Here is an 18,663-nt window from a genome sequence, read left to right as displayed (position 1 = left end):
TCTGCTCGCATCGCACCGCACAGCTCGCGAATCGAGTAGGGGGCGGGGTCAAAAAACGTATAGTTCACTTTTTCCCTAGGGAAAAAATGGACTATGCGTGACGTCAGCAAGGAAAATGAACTATTTCATGGCAAACGTTTTTCGTAGTAAAACTATTCTTTTTCTCCTTGTGTACACTCTCAATACAACAATCTTAAGTAAGGGATATAATATGTTACATACATAGACTTTGCACTTAATTTTTTTTTCACGATGGTCTATTTCATTACTAGGCTTTCATACATTATTTCTGTATCGAGTTTATAATATCAATCACCATATTTAGCATTTATCTCCTTTGCCCGTTAGCATCTTATATCATCCGTAAATGCGTTTTATTCGACTTTTCTTTGTTCTTGGGTAGTATGTGGAATTTTGAAAGTTGATAATGAAGTTAGGAATTATGCCATAAATATATACATGGTTCTCTGAATTACGTCTTAAAATATTGCATAATCTCATGCATAGAACCTACATACTAACTTTCTTATTTTTACAAAACTTTTACATATATTTCATAATAAACAAACTTTAGTTCATTTTTTACCCGATTGATAGAAATGTAAGCATCATTAACTTTCTTCCAATTGAAAGGGAAGATGCTGATTCTGTTGCCCGTTTGTCCCTATACAGACAGATCAATACCCCATATTTCACGCCCTTGAAGAAAACTTTCACAACTATTCTGGTTTTGTTGAAATAGCAATCATGAATATGAATGAAAAATAATCATTCAAAAATAGTTTGCTTATATTTCATCAGTGACTCTTTCCTCAAAACAGACATAGATCATGTTGTAATTGTGCGACCATCCAAAAAGTCCAAGATCTGATCAAAGGTGACAAGATGTCTGCTCATTCGACATCCCGGGGGGCCTCTTCCATTGACGAGTGGATACCATGCGCGACCATGGGGTCTCGAAAAGCACCCTAAACACATATTTTCCATATTCTGAAAATGCACCCCTTAACAAGTAGTGGCGTGTGAAACCCTACAGTTAACAAGTATTGGGAACAAAACGGTGAACCCCTAAACAAGTACATGAATATTTTATTATGTCACGGGTCCTTCGGTCGTTGGTTTTACCTTTACACATCATTTGGTTTAGTACGACCCCACCTTCCACACCTCGTGCAAATCGGACTCTAAACACGTAGTATTGGGGCAAAAAGGACATCCTTTATAAAACATTTTAATGTTGTTTTATCATCCCTGCAAATTTGACCCTAAACACGTAACTTTCCTAGCGAAATAGGAACCCTTTTTCATTATCTATGTGTTTTGACACCCTTATCACGTTACGTACGTAACGTGCCCTATCTTGAAAAAGACATCCTTTTTACGTGTTTTTTGGTCGCGCATGGTATCCACTCGTCAATGTAAGTGGCCCCCCGGGTTCGACATTTGATCCGGTCTTGATTTCTTAGAGGGCATAGGGTTAGATTAGGATTATAATAGAGTTAATTATGCAGGATAATGTAAGGATGTAAAGATAAGTATATGGGTGTATAGGAGGTTTGGTTTTATGTTTGGCTTAACATGCAGATTTTCTGTCGTAGCAATTATAGTAGCCGCCGGAGCAAAATGCCATGGAACCGAATCAGAGCACATCAAATCTAATTTCACAGAGATTGGTTCTTTTTCTTCTTTAAAAAAAAATTAAGGCCTCAAAAAATATTTCCAACTGGTTCAAGATTTATTCTTATTTTGGTTTTAATTTTCATAATCTTGTGAGTTTCTTTTGTATTTTGATTTATGAATATTCTCGTTATGTCTAATTATCAGGACTGCGAAGATGGATGTAACACCGACATATTATTTCTTTTCTTACTATCTCTAATTGATATATTTATTTTTTTAACTAATACTTAAAGTTAATGAATGAAACCGTGGATAATAAACAAAAGAGAACACACGAAACACGATTTACTGTAAATAGGTTTAATCTCTGACATAATCAATGCGATTCCTTATCACATTCATTTATGATTACTTTGTCAATAAATCACCGTTTAAATAAAAAGAAAAATCTACATCTGATTATTTACAATCTTGTTTATCCTCATATACGGTATATAGAGTAACTTTACTCGAATTTTCAACAATAGTTTATGAATTATCCGTTCAGATATTTCGAAAAGTAATAAGATCAAAATCAACAGTCGAAGTAAAAAAAAAAGTACTAAAAATACTTAAGATACAGAGAAATGGCTTGGCCCGAATAGCTTACATATTTATTAGTTTATCTGAAACATTACATATCCCATAATAGGACAAATCCAGTGTAAATCTTAACACCGATTCTTAGCCTAAATCTCTAAATTATTTTATGTTTAATTATGTTACCTTTATCACAATATGGAATTTTGCTCCACGACGTACGAATGGATCAAGAATTCAGTAAATGTATTGTCACATGTCTTTCATGACAAAGCACAACCGAGAAGTCTTTGTCGTAAATTGGTGAATCAAAACAGTCGTTTCGTCCTCGACTCTGGACAAACGAAAATTTTCCCATTTTTCGTCAGCTCCGAAGCTCAGGACGAAACAACTGTTCCGGTTCACCAATTTTTCGACAACGACCTCCCAGCTGTTCTTTGTCATTTGACCGGCATTGTCAACTAATATATTTACTGTGTTCTTGAATACGTCCCTGTGGGCGTAGCGAAAAATCCCTATAGTTAGGATGATAACTGACGAATGAAAAATGAGAATGAAATAAATAATTTTTGCAATCTCGTGATATTGAAATTACCTCGTTACAAACATATATAGTAATAATTCAGTTCTCGTCTGAGGTCTGTACATCATAGATGATGACCAGGGCTCCGTCTTACAAAGAGTTACCATTGATCCAATCAATTACAACTATGGAAAGCCAGCAATGACAACATCTGAAATACATGTTTCTTCAAAATATTTTCTAGGTATGATGTATATTCATATATTTACTGTTTTCTCGACAATTCAGTATGCTTCTTTTTGTTTTCAAAGGACAGTGCAAATTTCCCAATGAAAAAATTATGACATTGATGGATTTCCATATAATTGAGGTTGATCGGATCAATCACAACTCTTTGTAAGATGAGTTCCAGTTCTCTCTTATTTGGGGAAAACGGCACGGCCAATTAGTTATCTTTGTATAGATGTCTCTTACATTTCCGATAATTTAAATTGAAAGAGACTCTCTTTCAATTTTCTTATCGGAAATTTGGCAAGAGATTATCAACAGAGGAAATCCAAAGGCTATATAAATTCGTCCGAGATATAAATCATTTCAAATCTTGGTATTTCCTTTTTGGGTTCATTGCATTAATGTGTGAGTATGGTCATTATCAGTGAAGAAACTTTACCATTAATGCTCATATGCTACTACACTCTAAATTACAAGTATTTAAAATATATCCATTACGGCTATGAATAGTGGCCGGTTGATGTTGGGATTTAAGATTAATCCATAAAGATTTAAATATTAATAAATTTGGGTATAAAAAGCAATCTTTAAGATTTGCATTTAAATCTTTAAAGGAGAATGAAACTCTTGGAGCAAGTTAGCTTTTGTGAAAGCAGAAAAATCAAAGAATAATATCAACAAAAGTTTGAGTAAAATAGGACTAGAAATAGAAGAGTTATGAGCATTTGAATGTCGAGATCACTAATGCTATGGAGATCCTCCCATTGGCAATGCGACCAAGATCTATGTTGTCACAGATGAACAACTCTCCCCTTTTGGACACTGAAAATATACCCGAAAACATCTCTTTTTGCTCATTCTAATCATATGACAAACGATTCATCAATGATATAATGTTGTGAAACCTCTGTACTTGTCCTCTCATAAAGAGAACACCTCACCTTGTGATAGACTCTATAAAAGTGAGAATATAAGTGAAATAAGTACTAAAGTAATGAGGGAGTTGTACGTGTGTGACATCACAGATCTTGGTCGCATTGCCAATGGGAGGATCTACATGGCATTAGTGATCTCAATATTCAAATGCTCATAACTTTCTTATTATTCATTCAATCTTCCTCAAACTTTCAACAATATGTTTCTATGATTTTTCTCTTTGATATGGATTCAGCTGGTTTCAAGGGTTTCATTCTCCTTTAAGGATTGATTTGAAATCGTAATATCGACAGGTCACTATTCACAGCCGTAATGGATTTATTTAAATCCCTGTCTTTTTAGAGTGTAATTTTTTGACCGGCCCCTTCTGAAAGACCAAAATGTTCCACTCTACCATCATCTTTCATCAAACATTGACTGTGAACATCTAGGCTCTATTGGATCCTGTTTATATGCATCTTTTCTCGAATTACACGACGAATTGTTTGTATTCTTTTCTAGTTTGGGAGAATGTTTCGATTTATCTTGCGATAATCCTGCTCTTTTAGTTGTACTTTTCCGTGGATTAGAATGGAGTGATGTTGCACGAATGAATGGTCTGAGTTCGTCCATATATCGCTGTTGTCTGGAAAGAAAATAAGGAAGGCGTGGTCTTTTAAGAGCAGAAAGAGTTTACGCTCTAAATTCCAAAGGATAATGGATTTTAAAATTAAATCCAGATCCGCCTTGAAATAGTGACCAGTTGAATATAGTCTTATACCTTGTGGATTTGAATATACAAGTGAAAGATTTGAATTTTAATCTTTTGAGATTTAAAAGTTGATTTTAAGATTACAAAATAAATACAATATTCAGCTTGTCATCGTTCACAGCCGATCTGGATTTAAAATGAATACAGTTCGGCTGTGAATATTGACCAGCCGAAATATTTAGCTTTAAACATTGTTGATTTAAATATAAAGCTGAAAGATTTGAATTTAAATCTTTTGAGATTTAAAAGTGAATCCTTAGGATTAAATATAAATCCAATATTCGACTGGTCATTATTCACAGCTGATGTGGATTTATTTCAAATCCTTGAAATTTAAGTTTACAGATTGGAGGAATGTGGAGCACGAGAGGGAAATGATAGAAGAAAGTAAAAGAAGCAAAAATGGAGATGAAAGCGAGAAATCTCTCTAAACTTTAAATCCAGAACGGCTGTGAGTAGTAACCAGTCAAATATTGCATTTATTTCGAATAGTAAGGATTGACTTTTAAAGCTCAAATGATTAAAATTTTAATCTTTATTTTTGAGTTTCAAATCTGTAATGTTTAAATGCAAATCTGATTTTCGGCTGGTCACTCTTCAAAGCCATTGTGAATAATGATACGCCAATTATTGTATATATTTTTAAGAGTAAGGATCTGTTTTAAAGCTCATATGCCTACAAAATTAAAATCTTTAGGCTTTTATTCAAATCAACGATTGGTCACTGGTCGCTCTTCACAGTCGTGGATAATTTCAATCCTTGAAAATTAGAATGGAATATATCTTAACGTTTATTAAAAGAATCGAGTCTGGCTGCCTAAATAAAATGGCAATACAGATTCACTCAAAATTATGTCAATAAAAAACGATGATTTAAGACTATTTTTTTCTGATATAAAGCCATGACGTAAAACAATTTATTAAATCATAGCAACTATGTGTGTTCAAAATCACCAGTTTGAAATGCATGCATGAAATGAATTTCATGTTTACAAACATATTTTTATGTTAATAAAAACAAATATCAGACACGAAAGGTTTTCCTATTCCATCTCGAAATTGTTTATGTTTATAATGTATTTTTCAGTTTCTCTTGGTCAATATATAAGACTCTGTTCAATTTATGGCTAAAAATTGGAAACTCTACTCCACGTTTTATTTATTCAGAATCATCTCAAAGTAAATGGAAGGGGTCATTGCCGTGGCATAGTTACCTATTATACACGTCGTCAACTGAAATCCAGTTATTGGCTATCCATTTGACCCCACGGATGACTTCACAACCCCCGTGCAGCGAGTGGCCCCTACTCGTCCCAAGCCAACCTAGTTTTCGGAAATATATGTATCAAAATGAAATAATTTTTGATTGAAGGAACAAATGGCACTATGGTACTTTTGATGAGACAAACAGAATTGGACGGATTTTTCCTCCCTCATGGGTATTCCTCAAAGGAAAGAAATCTCCGACAAAGACTTCAAAGGGGATTGGTCTTTAATTTCCGGATGTTCAAAGGGGAATTTGAAGAAAGAAAAGCATAAACAAGGAGGTTCGGTTTATTTCTAGGGTGATTCATTATCAAAAGGTGGTTTGCAGGGTCGTGTGATTATTTTGATGATAATTGGAAACTTTCAATGAGACTTAAAATTGAATGATTAAAATCGAAGTAGATAGAATTGAAATAAGCTTTTTGTAGGTTGAAGTTCATGTTGTTAACATACATTTCAGGGCAAGATATTGTCCATTAAGTATACATTATACACGATATAAAAAAAATGTTTTCACCCAGCTACTCGAGTAAAAAACGGTCATTATGAACCGTTAAACAATTTAAATTCATGCATTATTAAAAAATATTACATAACATATGAGGCAGCTGCTCGTATATGATGTCATGAATCAAAATCTTCTCGTTCTAATTTCTTCAACTTTGATGGACTTTCCTCAAACCTTCATCAATATTTTTTATCATTCTCTGGTATTTTACAACAAACATTTCTTTAGGGTGAACTTTCCCTTAAAGCCATTTTTATTTAATTTGGAAAGACAAACATGATGGCAATTAAAAAAGATGATGTCCGAAGGATACCTGTTTGAGGGTCAAGGTTGTGGTTATACCACATGATTGCCTTGCCTCGCTCTGCCTTGACCACGAGACTACTGTCGTGGCAATGGTCAGTCAAGTCCGTGTAGTCATATTCCAGCTTCCTCTCATACTACGGGGAATAAGAGGGAGGGGGGTGAGAGGGATGAGGGAGGAGAGCGGTGAGAGAGGGGGAGGGGCGATGATGGATAGAGAGAAAAACGATAGAGGAAAAAAATTATGAAAATTATTAGTATGATTTGGTTTCGGTTTTATTTACCGTATAAAAATATTTAAAAAATATATTATATTAATGTACAAACATACATGTATATGAAAAATGACTACGAATATTATCATGATATTAAAAATTTTAAAAATACGAGTGTATCACTCTAATCAGAGCCATGGATATAATGGTTCTGTTTTTCTTAGGGGTCCAGTCAAATTATTGTGAGAAATAATATGATATTTGTACATCAAATACAAGCATTTGAATAATTATGGATTAGAAACAAAATAAACATTACCCATGAACGTGTGGCAAACAAAGTATCATTACCACATAAGTGAACCCCCCCCCCCCCATCCGTCAACAAAATGTTTAAAGATAAAAAAAAATTCCGTCCATTCATCAAAGCTGTAAATGTTATGACGCAGCAATTATGTCTTATATTTTCATTATGACGCTTTGCTGTCAATTTTTTTTCTGACCAAAATCTTATTCATTATTCATTTTGTAGTGAAAACAGTTTTTTGGGGGAGGGGGGTCAACAGCACCCCCTCTAATAAATCGTTCCTAGGTCCCTGCCAGATTCAAAGATTGGAACAAGTTAGACTGTGTCGAAATGAGGTAAATACTTGCAGGGGTTGGTTTGAGATGCAGGGGATGCTAAACCTAAGAAAAAATCATGAGCGAGCGAAGCAGCAAGTGAGCAGAAAATCTATAAAATAAAATTATCTGATGTCAAATGAGTGAGAAATGCAGAAAATCTCGTTGAAAAAATATCGTCTTAAAGTACAATTATTCTGTGAAATTTCATATGGAAAAAAAAAACTCATCGATTTGCCCGTGAATGCAGGCCTATATCACACCCCTTATATTACTTTAGTGAATTATTTTTATTGTGAAAAAACCCTAATAACAAAGGTGTCATTAAACACAAATTACCTCAGGTGTATTGATGTCCATGTCTGCGAAAGGAAATGCAGTCTCTCCTCCCTCATCTACATCATTTAAATAGTAGAGTATTGTTATCATCCTGTTAATTAAACAAAGAAATAATGGAATTAACCAAAACCTATCAACTAAGTGTTCATGATTTAGCATGCCTGAAAATCAAAAACTATTTTTACGTTATAACCCTTGCTTTATCGAATTAGCCGGTATCTTTTCATTCTCATGTTCTTTTATTTTTCCAAATATGCTTATCCGACTTTCATTTTGGGTGATATAGTTTTTTTCAGGATATGATCTTTATTATCCTTGTCTTCTTAAGAATATTTTGTTCTGTTGACGTTTCGGTAGTATTTTGATAGCCATATTTGGTTAAACCTGGATTAACCAAGACCACACTTATATGGAGTGCCAGTTGTCAACTTATTCACCTATTAAAAATAATCATCCGGCTGCAAAAAAAAATGTCGAAAAAATAATTGAGTCTCAAGATGGGAAGAATAGGAAAACACAAATATAATGAATTCTATCCATTGGTAATTTAAATCGCCAGGAAAATTGTAAAAATATTATGAAGCCCAGCGTTCCACAGTTCTGGTTTAAAATTCTAGTTCAGACTAGGGATAAACCTTGGTAAAAGTTATCAGAATAACACCCTTGAAATTTCAGAACACAACCCTGTGGTGACACAACATTTGCTCCGGCGACAGTTGCTCCGGGCTTTATTTCATCTAAGATAGAGGGTTAGGGCTGCAACACCAGCGTACCTACGGGGGGCAGAGGGGGCAGACTGCCCCCCCCCCTGACGAATCTTGAAGACCTTTTTTTTTTTTTTTTTTTTTTTTGCTTGTCAAATTTTTTGGCGGACGAATTTGCCCCCCCTGTGGGAAATCCTAGGTACGCCACTGGGCTGTAACAGGGTTTTACGTTATGTTTAGGGTAAGGTTTAGGATAGGTGTAGTGTTTAATCATTCCATGATAGTATGGAATTTAGCCTACAGCGGAGCAATTGTCGCCAGAGCAAATGTCATGGGACCAGTCCCAGACATCTGGTGACGCAAAATCATTCCAAAAATGTAATTCATATAAAGAAATGTAATACACAGTAAAAAAAAAAGCACATTGTTTAGGCATGTCACTCTAGCAACAAGTTGTTTAAACATTTGTAATTGTTTAAACTTTTAAACAACTTTGTTTAAAAAATGTAAACAGTTGTTTAACAAGTTTAAAAAGTTGTTTAACAAGTTTTAACAACTTTTTACAGTGTATAAAGCCATTTCCTGTATGAGGAAAGGGAGGAGTTTATCCCACATCCACCCCTGCAGCGGCTCAGACAAACCTGCAATAGCGGCACCGTTCCTCGTGGAATGGCGCCTCACGTGATTGGTTGAAAGTAATACCCGTATGTCTGCACTCGAGGTCTGACGTCACCTCACTGCTGTCAAAATGGGCGTGGTAATGTCCGCCTGGGCGATACCGCACGACCTGAATTGGACAGGGGAAATAATCCAGAACTTTATAGAAGTGAAATTGTGCTATAGTGCATTTTTGAATTCTATAATTCGATACATTCGATTCCTTACGCTCTAAAAAAAAAATGAGTAAAAATTGACCCAACATTGTGTCAAAAGGGAACATGCATGTTTGTTTGGGTAAGATTTTGTCCCATATTATGCAAAATGCATGCTTTATGGGTAAATTTCAACGAAACATTGGGTAAATTTTACACAATATTATTTTGCTTTCATTTTGCCCAACAAACATACATGTTCCTTGTTAACCCAATATTGGGTAAACTGTTTTTAGAGTGTTCACTAAATTGGGATTCTTTCCACATTCTGTTCAATATGCATATTGAACCGAAGAAGTATGTTCAGCAAATTTACATGCCAATAAACCAAAGAATACTATGGTACGCATTTTGAACTCTTTATCATATTTCCATAGACATGACAGAGGAGAGACGCAACTGAGAAATCACCAAATTTAGATAAACAATGGACGATTTCTCCGCATATATGCTGTTGTGCATTCAGTGCTTATATCAGCTCTCAGGGACAAGTATATTATATCAAAGTTTGAGAGATTATATATTGATCGTTAAGTAAGCATCTGTTTCTTTTCCCACATCCTTCTCATTTAGTATGCTACATTTATTGTTTACCCTCTTTATGATCTAAGTTTTGAAAATACATATAATATAACATTATTACTACCGCTCTGCACTAAAAAAAAAAAAGGTTTACCCAATATTGGGTAAAATGGGAACATGCATGTTGGTTAAGCAAAAAGATGCCCAATATTTTGTAAATTTTACACAATGTTGCGTTGAAATAGCCCAATGTGGGGTAAAAAAACATACTCAGCAAACATGCATGTTCCCTTAATACCCAATATTGGGTAAAATTCTACTCAGTGTTTTAAGAGTGTGTACGATTTCTGTGTAAGCTTAGAGACATTCTTTGTGATAAGCGCTATATAAATGATGTTAATTATTATTATTATTAAGCCTTTTCCCTGATGTTAATTGATTATTATTCATGCTATTTGTGCTGATATGTTGTTATTACATTGTATGCAGCTCTTGTACAAACATGCATATGGAATCGATTTTGTTGACAATTATTAATGACCAATTCGAGGGTCAATAAGAAATATCTTTTAGAAATATCATAATTTCACTGACTTCATCATATTTCTGTACTGACAAATAAGCTCCATTTCCTATTTCGGTTGCTACTTGTCATATACCTATATAGGCCTATGGGTTTGATAAAATATTTGAAGTAGGACCCTGCCTATAGTGGCAGGAAAGGGAAACTTTTCTTCTATTTCCGGTAAAGGACCAGGGTAAATAGTTCCGTCTATAGTTTATAAAGATGACATATATACATTTTGTATTCATGTGACTTACAATCATATATGGGTGTGTGTGTGCGTGTGCATGTGAGGGTGTGTTGGGAGAGCAGGCGTGTGTGGGTGTGTGTCTGGGGATGTGTGTATCCATGTCTCTATGTCCTTTATAAAAATGAATTGGCCAATAGACAAGAACATTTTCATTTTGGGACAAACAGTTAACGTGAACGTGAAGTGATTTATTACATGCCTGATATTCATTATTTCCCCTTACTTGCATGAGGTTCTTCTATAATGATGAGTTTAAATCAATAAATACAAATGTTTAAAATGAATGAGAAAGTAAAATGCAATATTGCAATTGATTAACTTCTTTGAAAGTGCACAATGAAGATACCCTCCTCAGAAATTGATCACTATCACAGTCTCAAAAGAATTAACTTTTTTTCAGCAGGAAAAGACACGATAAAACTATCAAAAATATATAAGAAATTATCACACCTCCGCTAATAACACGAACTAAATGCTGTTAACCCGCGTGTATGAACTTTGTAAGTGAATAATAACACGTTTTGGCGAAGGAACTTTCCACAATAAATGGTTTTCACAAAATATACCCACAAAAGTATGAAGTAAACGCACTTGTAAGTTGCTGCGACTGGACACATATACCAATAAACTCTTTTTCTTGAAATGATTTATGAACAAACACCGAATATTTAACAGATTCCTTTGAAACAGCGCTATAGAGTTCGAGTTGATAGAATTTCGATTTGATACCGCACTATGACGTGCCCTTCATGCCATAAACATTCATTCATTCACTCACTCGAGTGAGTGAATGATTTGTACGTATCTTACCATCACTCACTCGGCAGAGTGAGTGATGGTACAGTTTTATCCAATCAGAGAGCTAGAATCGTAATGGAGACCCCCTCACTGCAGCGGAAGTACATCCACTCGGGTGAATGTACGAGCACTCTCCAGTGGATGCGAAAAGTGGTTGTTTTATAACACTGTGCCTGTAGAGCGGACAATATCCCTTTTATGTAGGTCAGAATCTTCCATGGCGTCCAACTGCGATAGGTATTTCAGTCCCGTTGTAATAGTCTAATCACTCAGACCCACTTTCGAAACAAGTGATCGCGGGTTGAGAAGCGGGCATTGTTTATTCCGAATTCACAAATAAGCTGTGTTTCGGCCTGTTATTCATTATTCCTTTGAAATATGTGCCACAAGATCTATAAAATTACTGTCATCATCATAAAAGAATGAACATTCAGAGCAAAGTTTACATCAAAATAACAAAAAAATTACCCCATGATATATAGGCACTACGTTATTTGTATATGTTTATCTTCATAAAGTAATTATAAATACAAGTGTGAAGTAAAGAGGAATATGGTAAGAAAACGTTTGCCTATCATGAGTGTGAACAATTTAATTGAGTCTCTTAATTGATGAGATAAATTTCATAAAATCTTCGTTTTGACTATGGCTGCGTTTATGCAACCTCAAGCCAGAATCATGATTTGAATCATGATTTGAATCATGATTCAAAACACAAACATGAATCACGATATCACAGAATCAGCGTTTAGACGACCTTCATTCCAATGCTGTTTCTCCTCAGATTCCGGCCAATCCAGTGCGCATCACTAGTGCGCAGTTTGACAGAGGAAGTTTTTTCGCACGTGTTTCGGCTCTCGAAAAATATTTTGCTTCCAGAATTCAGTCTATACCTAATTTTGTTTACTTCTATCATATAGGGTCCATATGATTATATTCATCTTGTTAGTTTATCCAAAATGGTGTGAATGAAGTGAATTTCAGCGTAGATCCAATTTAATATTGACACTCTATTAGTACTTCACTCTATACTCAACAACAACTGAGATCATTGTCTGTCCAGTTAATTCATTTACTAGAACTTGAAGTTGAAGACATTACCAAAAAATGAAAAGTAGTGGACGATACGATGACCAACACAGAACTTGAACATGACAAGAAATGCAGTAATCATGTACATGCAATGAGCATATAGAGAGCCTTGAGCTTGGCAAGAGTCAAACCGAAAGTAGCCCGACACAGTGAGGTCATATAATCATGATTCAAATCACGATATCGTTTATTCGAACATTTTCGTACGTGATTCTGCAGAAACGTCTTTCCAAACGCCCCTTTTTTCGTGTTTCATGTTTGTGATTCTAATCATGATTATATTCAATTTCGACTAAACGCAATCGTGATTCTGCAGAATCATGATTTGAATCATGATTCAGATCATGATTCTAGGGTGAAAAAGTGGCGGATAAACGCACCCTATGTATTTTATTTTCATAAAGTAATTAAGAATACAAATGTGAAGTAAACAGGAATATGGTAGCAAACGCTTCCCAATCATGAGTGTGAACATAGCACCCCTGTGAGGTGGAGACAAAGTGGCTGCTCTTGAAATACATCCACTCGGTCCATACGAGTCACGTGATTGCGCTTAAAAGCAATCACTCACTCAGCTAGATACATCCACTCGGTCCATACGAGTCACGTGATTGCTCTTGTTACAACCACTCACTCCTCAGCAATGTTCAGATAGGTCGGGCCCCATCGTCTGGCTACGTGATTTGAAATGCCGACAGTCAATTTAATTTCTCCTCTTCTGGTTACAAAATACACGATGTTTTTTTACTAAATGCTACGTTTTTGTATTGCAAGATGAAAGCAGATCTTTAGACATTCGCCCCCTTCCCCATCTCTTTTGTGTCTTAGATTTAATCAAGTAATACAAATATGATGAATATAACCATATCGGGTTATTTCGGCCTAATGAAGGGTCCTAACCGTATCACGAGAGAAAAATAAAAGGATGGCGACTGCATTCTCATTTAAGATAGTTCCAAGTATGTTTCAAGTTTTCATTTTCCTCTTTAATTTAAAGGATACAATTTCCTTGAGTTTTTTAAAAGAATATGACACAGATGAGATAAATTTAATAGAATCTTCGTTTTGACTATGTACTTTAATTTCATAAAGTAATTAAGAATACAAATGTAAAGTAAACAGGAATATGGTAACAAACGCTTCACAATCATGAGTGTGAACATAGCACCCCTGTGAGGTGGAGACAAAGTGGCTGCTCTGGAAATACATCCACTCGGTCCATACGAGTCACGTGATTGCTCTTTGTAACAATCACTCACTTCGCTAGATGCATCAACTCGGTCCATACGAGTCACGTGATTGCGCTTAAAAGCAATCACTCACTCAGCTAGATACATCCACTCGGTCCATACGAGTCACGTGATTGCTCTTTGTTACAACCACTCACTCCTCAGCAATGTTCAGATAGGTCGGGCCCCATCGTCTGGCTACGTGATTTGAAATGCCGACAGTCAATTTAATTTCTCCTCTTCTGGCTACAAAATACACGATGGTTTTTGACTAAATGCTACGTTTTTGTATTGCAAGTTGAAAGCAGATCCTTAGACATTCGCCCCCTTCCCCCTCTCTTTTGTGTCTTAGATTTAATCAAGTAATACAAATATGATGAATATAACCATATCGGGTTATTTCGGCCTAATGAAGGGTCCTAACCGTATCACGAGAGAAAAATAAAAGGATGGCGACTGCATTCTCATTTAAGATATAGTTCCAAGCATGTTTCAAGTTTTCATTTTCCTCTTTAATTTGAAGGATAAAATTTCCTTGAGTTTCTGAAAAGAATATGACACAGATGAGATAAATTTAATACAATCTTCGTTTTGACTATGTACTTTAATTTCATGAAGTAATTAAGAATACAAATGTGAAATAAACAGGAATATGGTAACAAACGCTTCCCAATCATGAGTGTGAACATAGCACCCCTGTGAGGTGGAGACAAATTAAAGTGGCTGCTCTTGAAATACATCCACTCGGTCCATACGAGTCACGTGATTGCTCTTTGTAACAATCACTCACTTCGCTAGATGCATCCACTCGGTCCATACGAGTCACGTGATTGCGCTTAAAAGCAATCACTCACTCCGCTAGATACATCCACTCGGTCCATACGAGTCACGTGATTGCTCTTTGTTACAACCACTCACTCCTCAGCAATGTTCAGATAGGTCGGGCCCCATCGTCTGGCTACGTGATTTGAAATGCCGACAGTCAATTTAATTTCTCCTCTTCTGGTTACAAAATACACGATGGTTTTTTACTAAATGCTACGTTTTTGTATTGCAAGATGAAAGCATATCTTTAGACATTCGCCCCTTCCCCCTCTCTTTTGTGTCTTAGATTTAATCAAGTAATACAAATATGATGAATATAACCACATCGGATTATTTCGGCCTAATGAAGGGTCCTAACCGTATCACCAGAGAAAAATAAAAGGATGGCGACTGCATTCTCATTTAAGAAAGTTCCAAGCATGTTTCAAGTTTTCATTTTCCTCTTTAATTTGAAGGATAAAATTTCCTTGAGTTTCTTAAAAGAATATGACACAGATGAGATAAATTTAATAGAATCTTTCTTTGTAACTATGTACTTTAATTTCATAAAGTAATTAAGAATACAAATGTGAAATAAACAGGAATATGGTAACAAACGCTTCCCAATCATGAGTGTGAACATAGCACCCCTGTGAGGTGGAGACAAAGTGGCTGCTCTTGAAATACATCCACTCGGTCCATACGAGTCACGTGATTGCTCTTTGTAACAATCACTCACTTCGCTAGATGCATCCACTCGGTCCATACGAGTCACGTGATTGCGCTTAAAAGCAATCACTCACTCTGCTAGATACATCCACTCGGTCCATACGAGTCACGTGATTGCTCTTTGTTACAACCACTCACTCCTCAGCAATGTTCAGATAGGGCCCCATCGTCAGGCTACGTGATTTGAAATGCCGACAGTCATTTTAATTTCTCCTCTTCTGGTTACAAAATACACGATGGTTTTTGACTAAATGCTACGTTTTTGTATTGCAAGTTGAAAGCAGATCCTTAGACATTCGCCCCCTTCCCCCTCTCTTTTGTGTCTTAGATTTAATCAAGTAATACAAATATGATGAATATAACCATATCGGGTTATTTCGGCCTAATGAAGGGTCCTAACCGTATCACGAGAGAAAAATAAAAGGATGGCGACTGCATTCTCATTTAAGATAGTTCCAAGTATGTTTCAAGTTTTCATTTTCCTCTTTAATTTAAAGGATAAAATTTCCTTGAGTTTTTTAAAAGAATATGACACAGATGAGATAAATTTAATGGAATCTTTCTTTGTAACTATGTACTTTAATTTTATAAAGTAATTAAGAATACAAATATGAAGTAAACAGGAATATGGTAACAAACGCTTCCCAATCATGAGTGTGAACATAGCACCCCTGTGAGGTGGAGACAAAGTGGCTGCTCTTGAAATACATCCACTCGGTCCATACGAGTCACGTGATTGCTCTTTGTAACAATCACTCACTTCGCTAGATGCATCCACTCGGTCCATACGAGTCACGTGATTGCGCTTAAAAGCAATCACTCACTCCGCTAGATACATCCACTCGGTCCATACGAGTCACGTGATTGCTCTTTGTTACAACCACTCACTCCTCAGCAATGTTCAGATAGGTCGGGCCCCATCGTCTGGCTACGTGATTTGAAATGCCGACAGTCAATTTAATTTCTCCTCTTCTGGTTACAAAATACACGATGGTTTTTTACTAAATGCTACGTTTTTGTATTGCAAGATGAAAGCAGATCTTTAGACATTCGCCCCCTTCCCCCTCTCTTTTGTATCTTAAATTTAATCAAGTGATACAAATATGATGAATATAACCAAATCGGGTTATTTTTGCCTAATGAAGGGTCCTAACCGTATCACGGGAGAAAAATAAAAGGATGGCGACTGCATTCTCATTTAAGAAAGTTCCAAGTATGTTTCAAGTTTTCATTTTCCTCTTTAATTTGAAGGATAAAATTTCCTTGAGTTTCTTAAAAGAATATGACACAGATGAGATAAATTTAATATAATCTTTCTTTGTAACTATGTACTTTAATTTCATAAAGTAATTAAGAATACAAATGTGAAATAAACAGGAATATGGTAACAAACGCTTCCCAATCATGAGTGTGAACATAGCACCCCTGTGAGGTGGAGACAAAGTGGCTGCTCTTGAAATACATCCACTCGGTCCATACGAGTCACGTGATTGCGCTTAAAAGCAATCACTCACTCCGCTAGATACATCCACTCGGTCCATACGAGTCACGTGATTGCTCTTTGTTACAACCACTCACTCCTCAGCAATGTTCAGATAGGTCGGGCCCCATCGTCTGGCTACGTGATTTGAAATGCCGACAGTCAATTTAATTTCTCCTCTTCTGGTTACAAAATAGATAAACGAGTAATGAATAGAGGAGAATCACAAAATTATTCTCCAAAAAGGAGAGTGGTGTAAATAAAAGAGAGGGTTATGAAAGCGCATAACTATTTCAAAGTTCTGCGCAAATCACTTTTCACAAACTTTTCAAAAGTGAGTGGTGCTCACTCAAGCGGAAATATTTTCTAAGTGTAAACTTTTTTTTATAAGCACTGTACATGCAGCGGACAGGTTATTTATTGCTACTTCATAATTGGGAAGCTCTTCATTTTTTCATCTTGGCATTTTTGAATCTTCACAGAAACAATCAAATTATACTAAACATTCGTTGCACTTCAATTAAACAGAATATTGATAGAAACTTTGTAAATGTAATTATATAAGAAATATATCTTAAATTAACTGATCTCTATTCAGAACAATACTTGTACGTTGTACCCCAGCCCTACCGATAGGACGACCCATAAATCGAAATGAAATGGGGTACAGTATTTACCCGTCGGTCCATGGGCATGGTCGTTCGGGCGGCACCGCCGAGGTATAGTGCAACCAAAAGTGTGACAAAGTATGACCTGAAATACACCACTTGAACATTAACATAAGATGAAACTAGCTCACAAAAAGGCGACAACAAAGTTGGTGTTAATAGAGGGCCACACCATGAGGTGTTACAATTACACCCTAGAGATCGAACATAACACCAAAGAGGGTAAATGTAACCTATAGGTGTTAAACTATATAGGAGCACCTAACAAGGTGGATATGTGCGCAATATAAATTATTAAACTAAAACTGTCAATTTAAAACCGGTGTAAAATAACTGGCGTCCTGTATGTACACCTGTTAACACCACAGTTTTTGCTGTGTATAGGGCATATTCATGATATACAGTTGAATCAGTCCCTATTTTATCAAGGTCATATGCTTATTGCCTTTGATAAATAAACATTTCTGTTGAATATCAAAATTAGGACACCTTTCAATAGTTTCAAGTGTACTATCAAGTCTGTAAATGTGTTACTTGATTGTTTCTTTTGAGATATTTTGTTGCTCCATCGGGTACTGATCATGGCAACTAATGTAACAATGTCTATTAAACATAATTCTCTGATATATTTCACATGATATGTATATCTTAATGTCACTTTTATATGATATAATACTTTCAGTTTACCACATCTGGCATATTATCTCAGATTGCATTTACACGTAGTGAAGGTTTGAGATTTTTTGCTCATATAACAGGGAGAGTGCTGAGAAACAAGTGAAAACTTTAGATTTCTACTGACTTTCTTATCAAATTACTTGTTGATATTAAAACTCAACTCAACTACATAATTTCGTCTTATAATTATGCTGTGCATTAATGTTTTATTTACATATAAAATTATGATTAAATACATGCAGATCATTAATATAGTTACAAAGGAGGATAACCCATAATGATGATATTTACAAAATATCACTGTTCTTTCATGGGGTCATAATTAAAAGAAAATACCTTAAGAATGTAAGATTGGAAATTAAAGGAAATCATAAAAAGGA

General features: G+C 35.4%; 1 protein-coding gene across 1 annotated transcript; it reads right to left on the bottom strand.

The window, feature by feature from the left end:
• Positions 1–4,164: 4,164 nt before the first annotated feature.
• LOC129273067 (transmembrane prolyl 4-hydroxylase-like) lies at positions 4,165–9,385 on the bottom strand. Its single transcript, XM_054910118.2, has 5 exons — positions 9,238–9,385; positions 7,893–7,983; positions 6,728–6,854; positions 5,855–5,963; positions 4,165–4,514 (listed from the first exon to the last, which is right to left on the bottom strand). The coding sequence occupies exons 2-5, from the start codon at positions 7,980–7,982 to the stop codon at positions 4,286–4,288; spliced, it is 555 nt and encodes a 184-aa protein (XP_054766093.2). The 5' UTR covers position 7,983; positions 9,238–9,385; the 3' UTR covers positions 4,165–4,285.
• Between the last annotated feature and the right edge of the window lie 9,278 nt (positions 9,386–18,663).

This window comes from Lytechinus pictus, chromosome 12, assembly GCF_037042905.1.
Source record: "Lytechinus pictus isolate F3 Inbred chromosome 12, Lp3.0, whole genome shotgun sequence".
NCBI lineage: Eukaryota > Metazoa > Echinodermata > Echinoidea > Temnopleuroida > Toxopneustidae > Lytechinus > Lytechinus pictus.
This window is presented reverse-complemented; position numbering and strand designations above follow the sequence as displayed.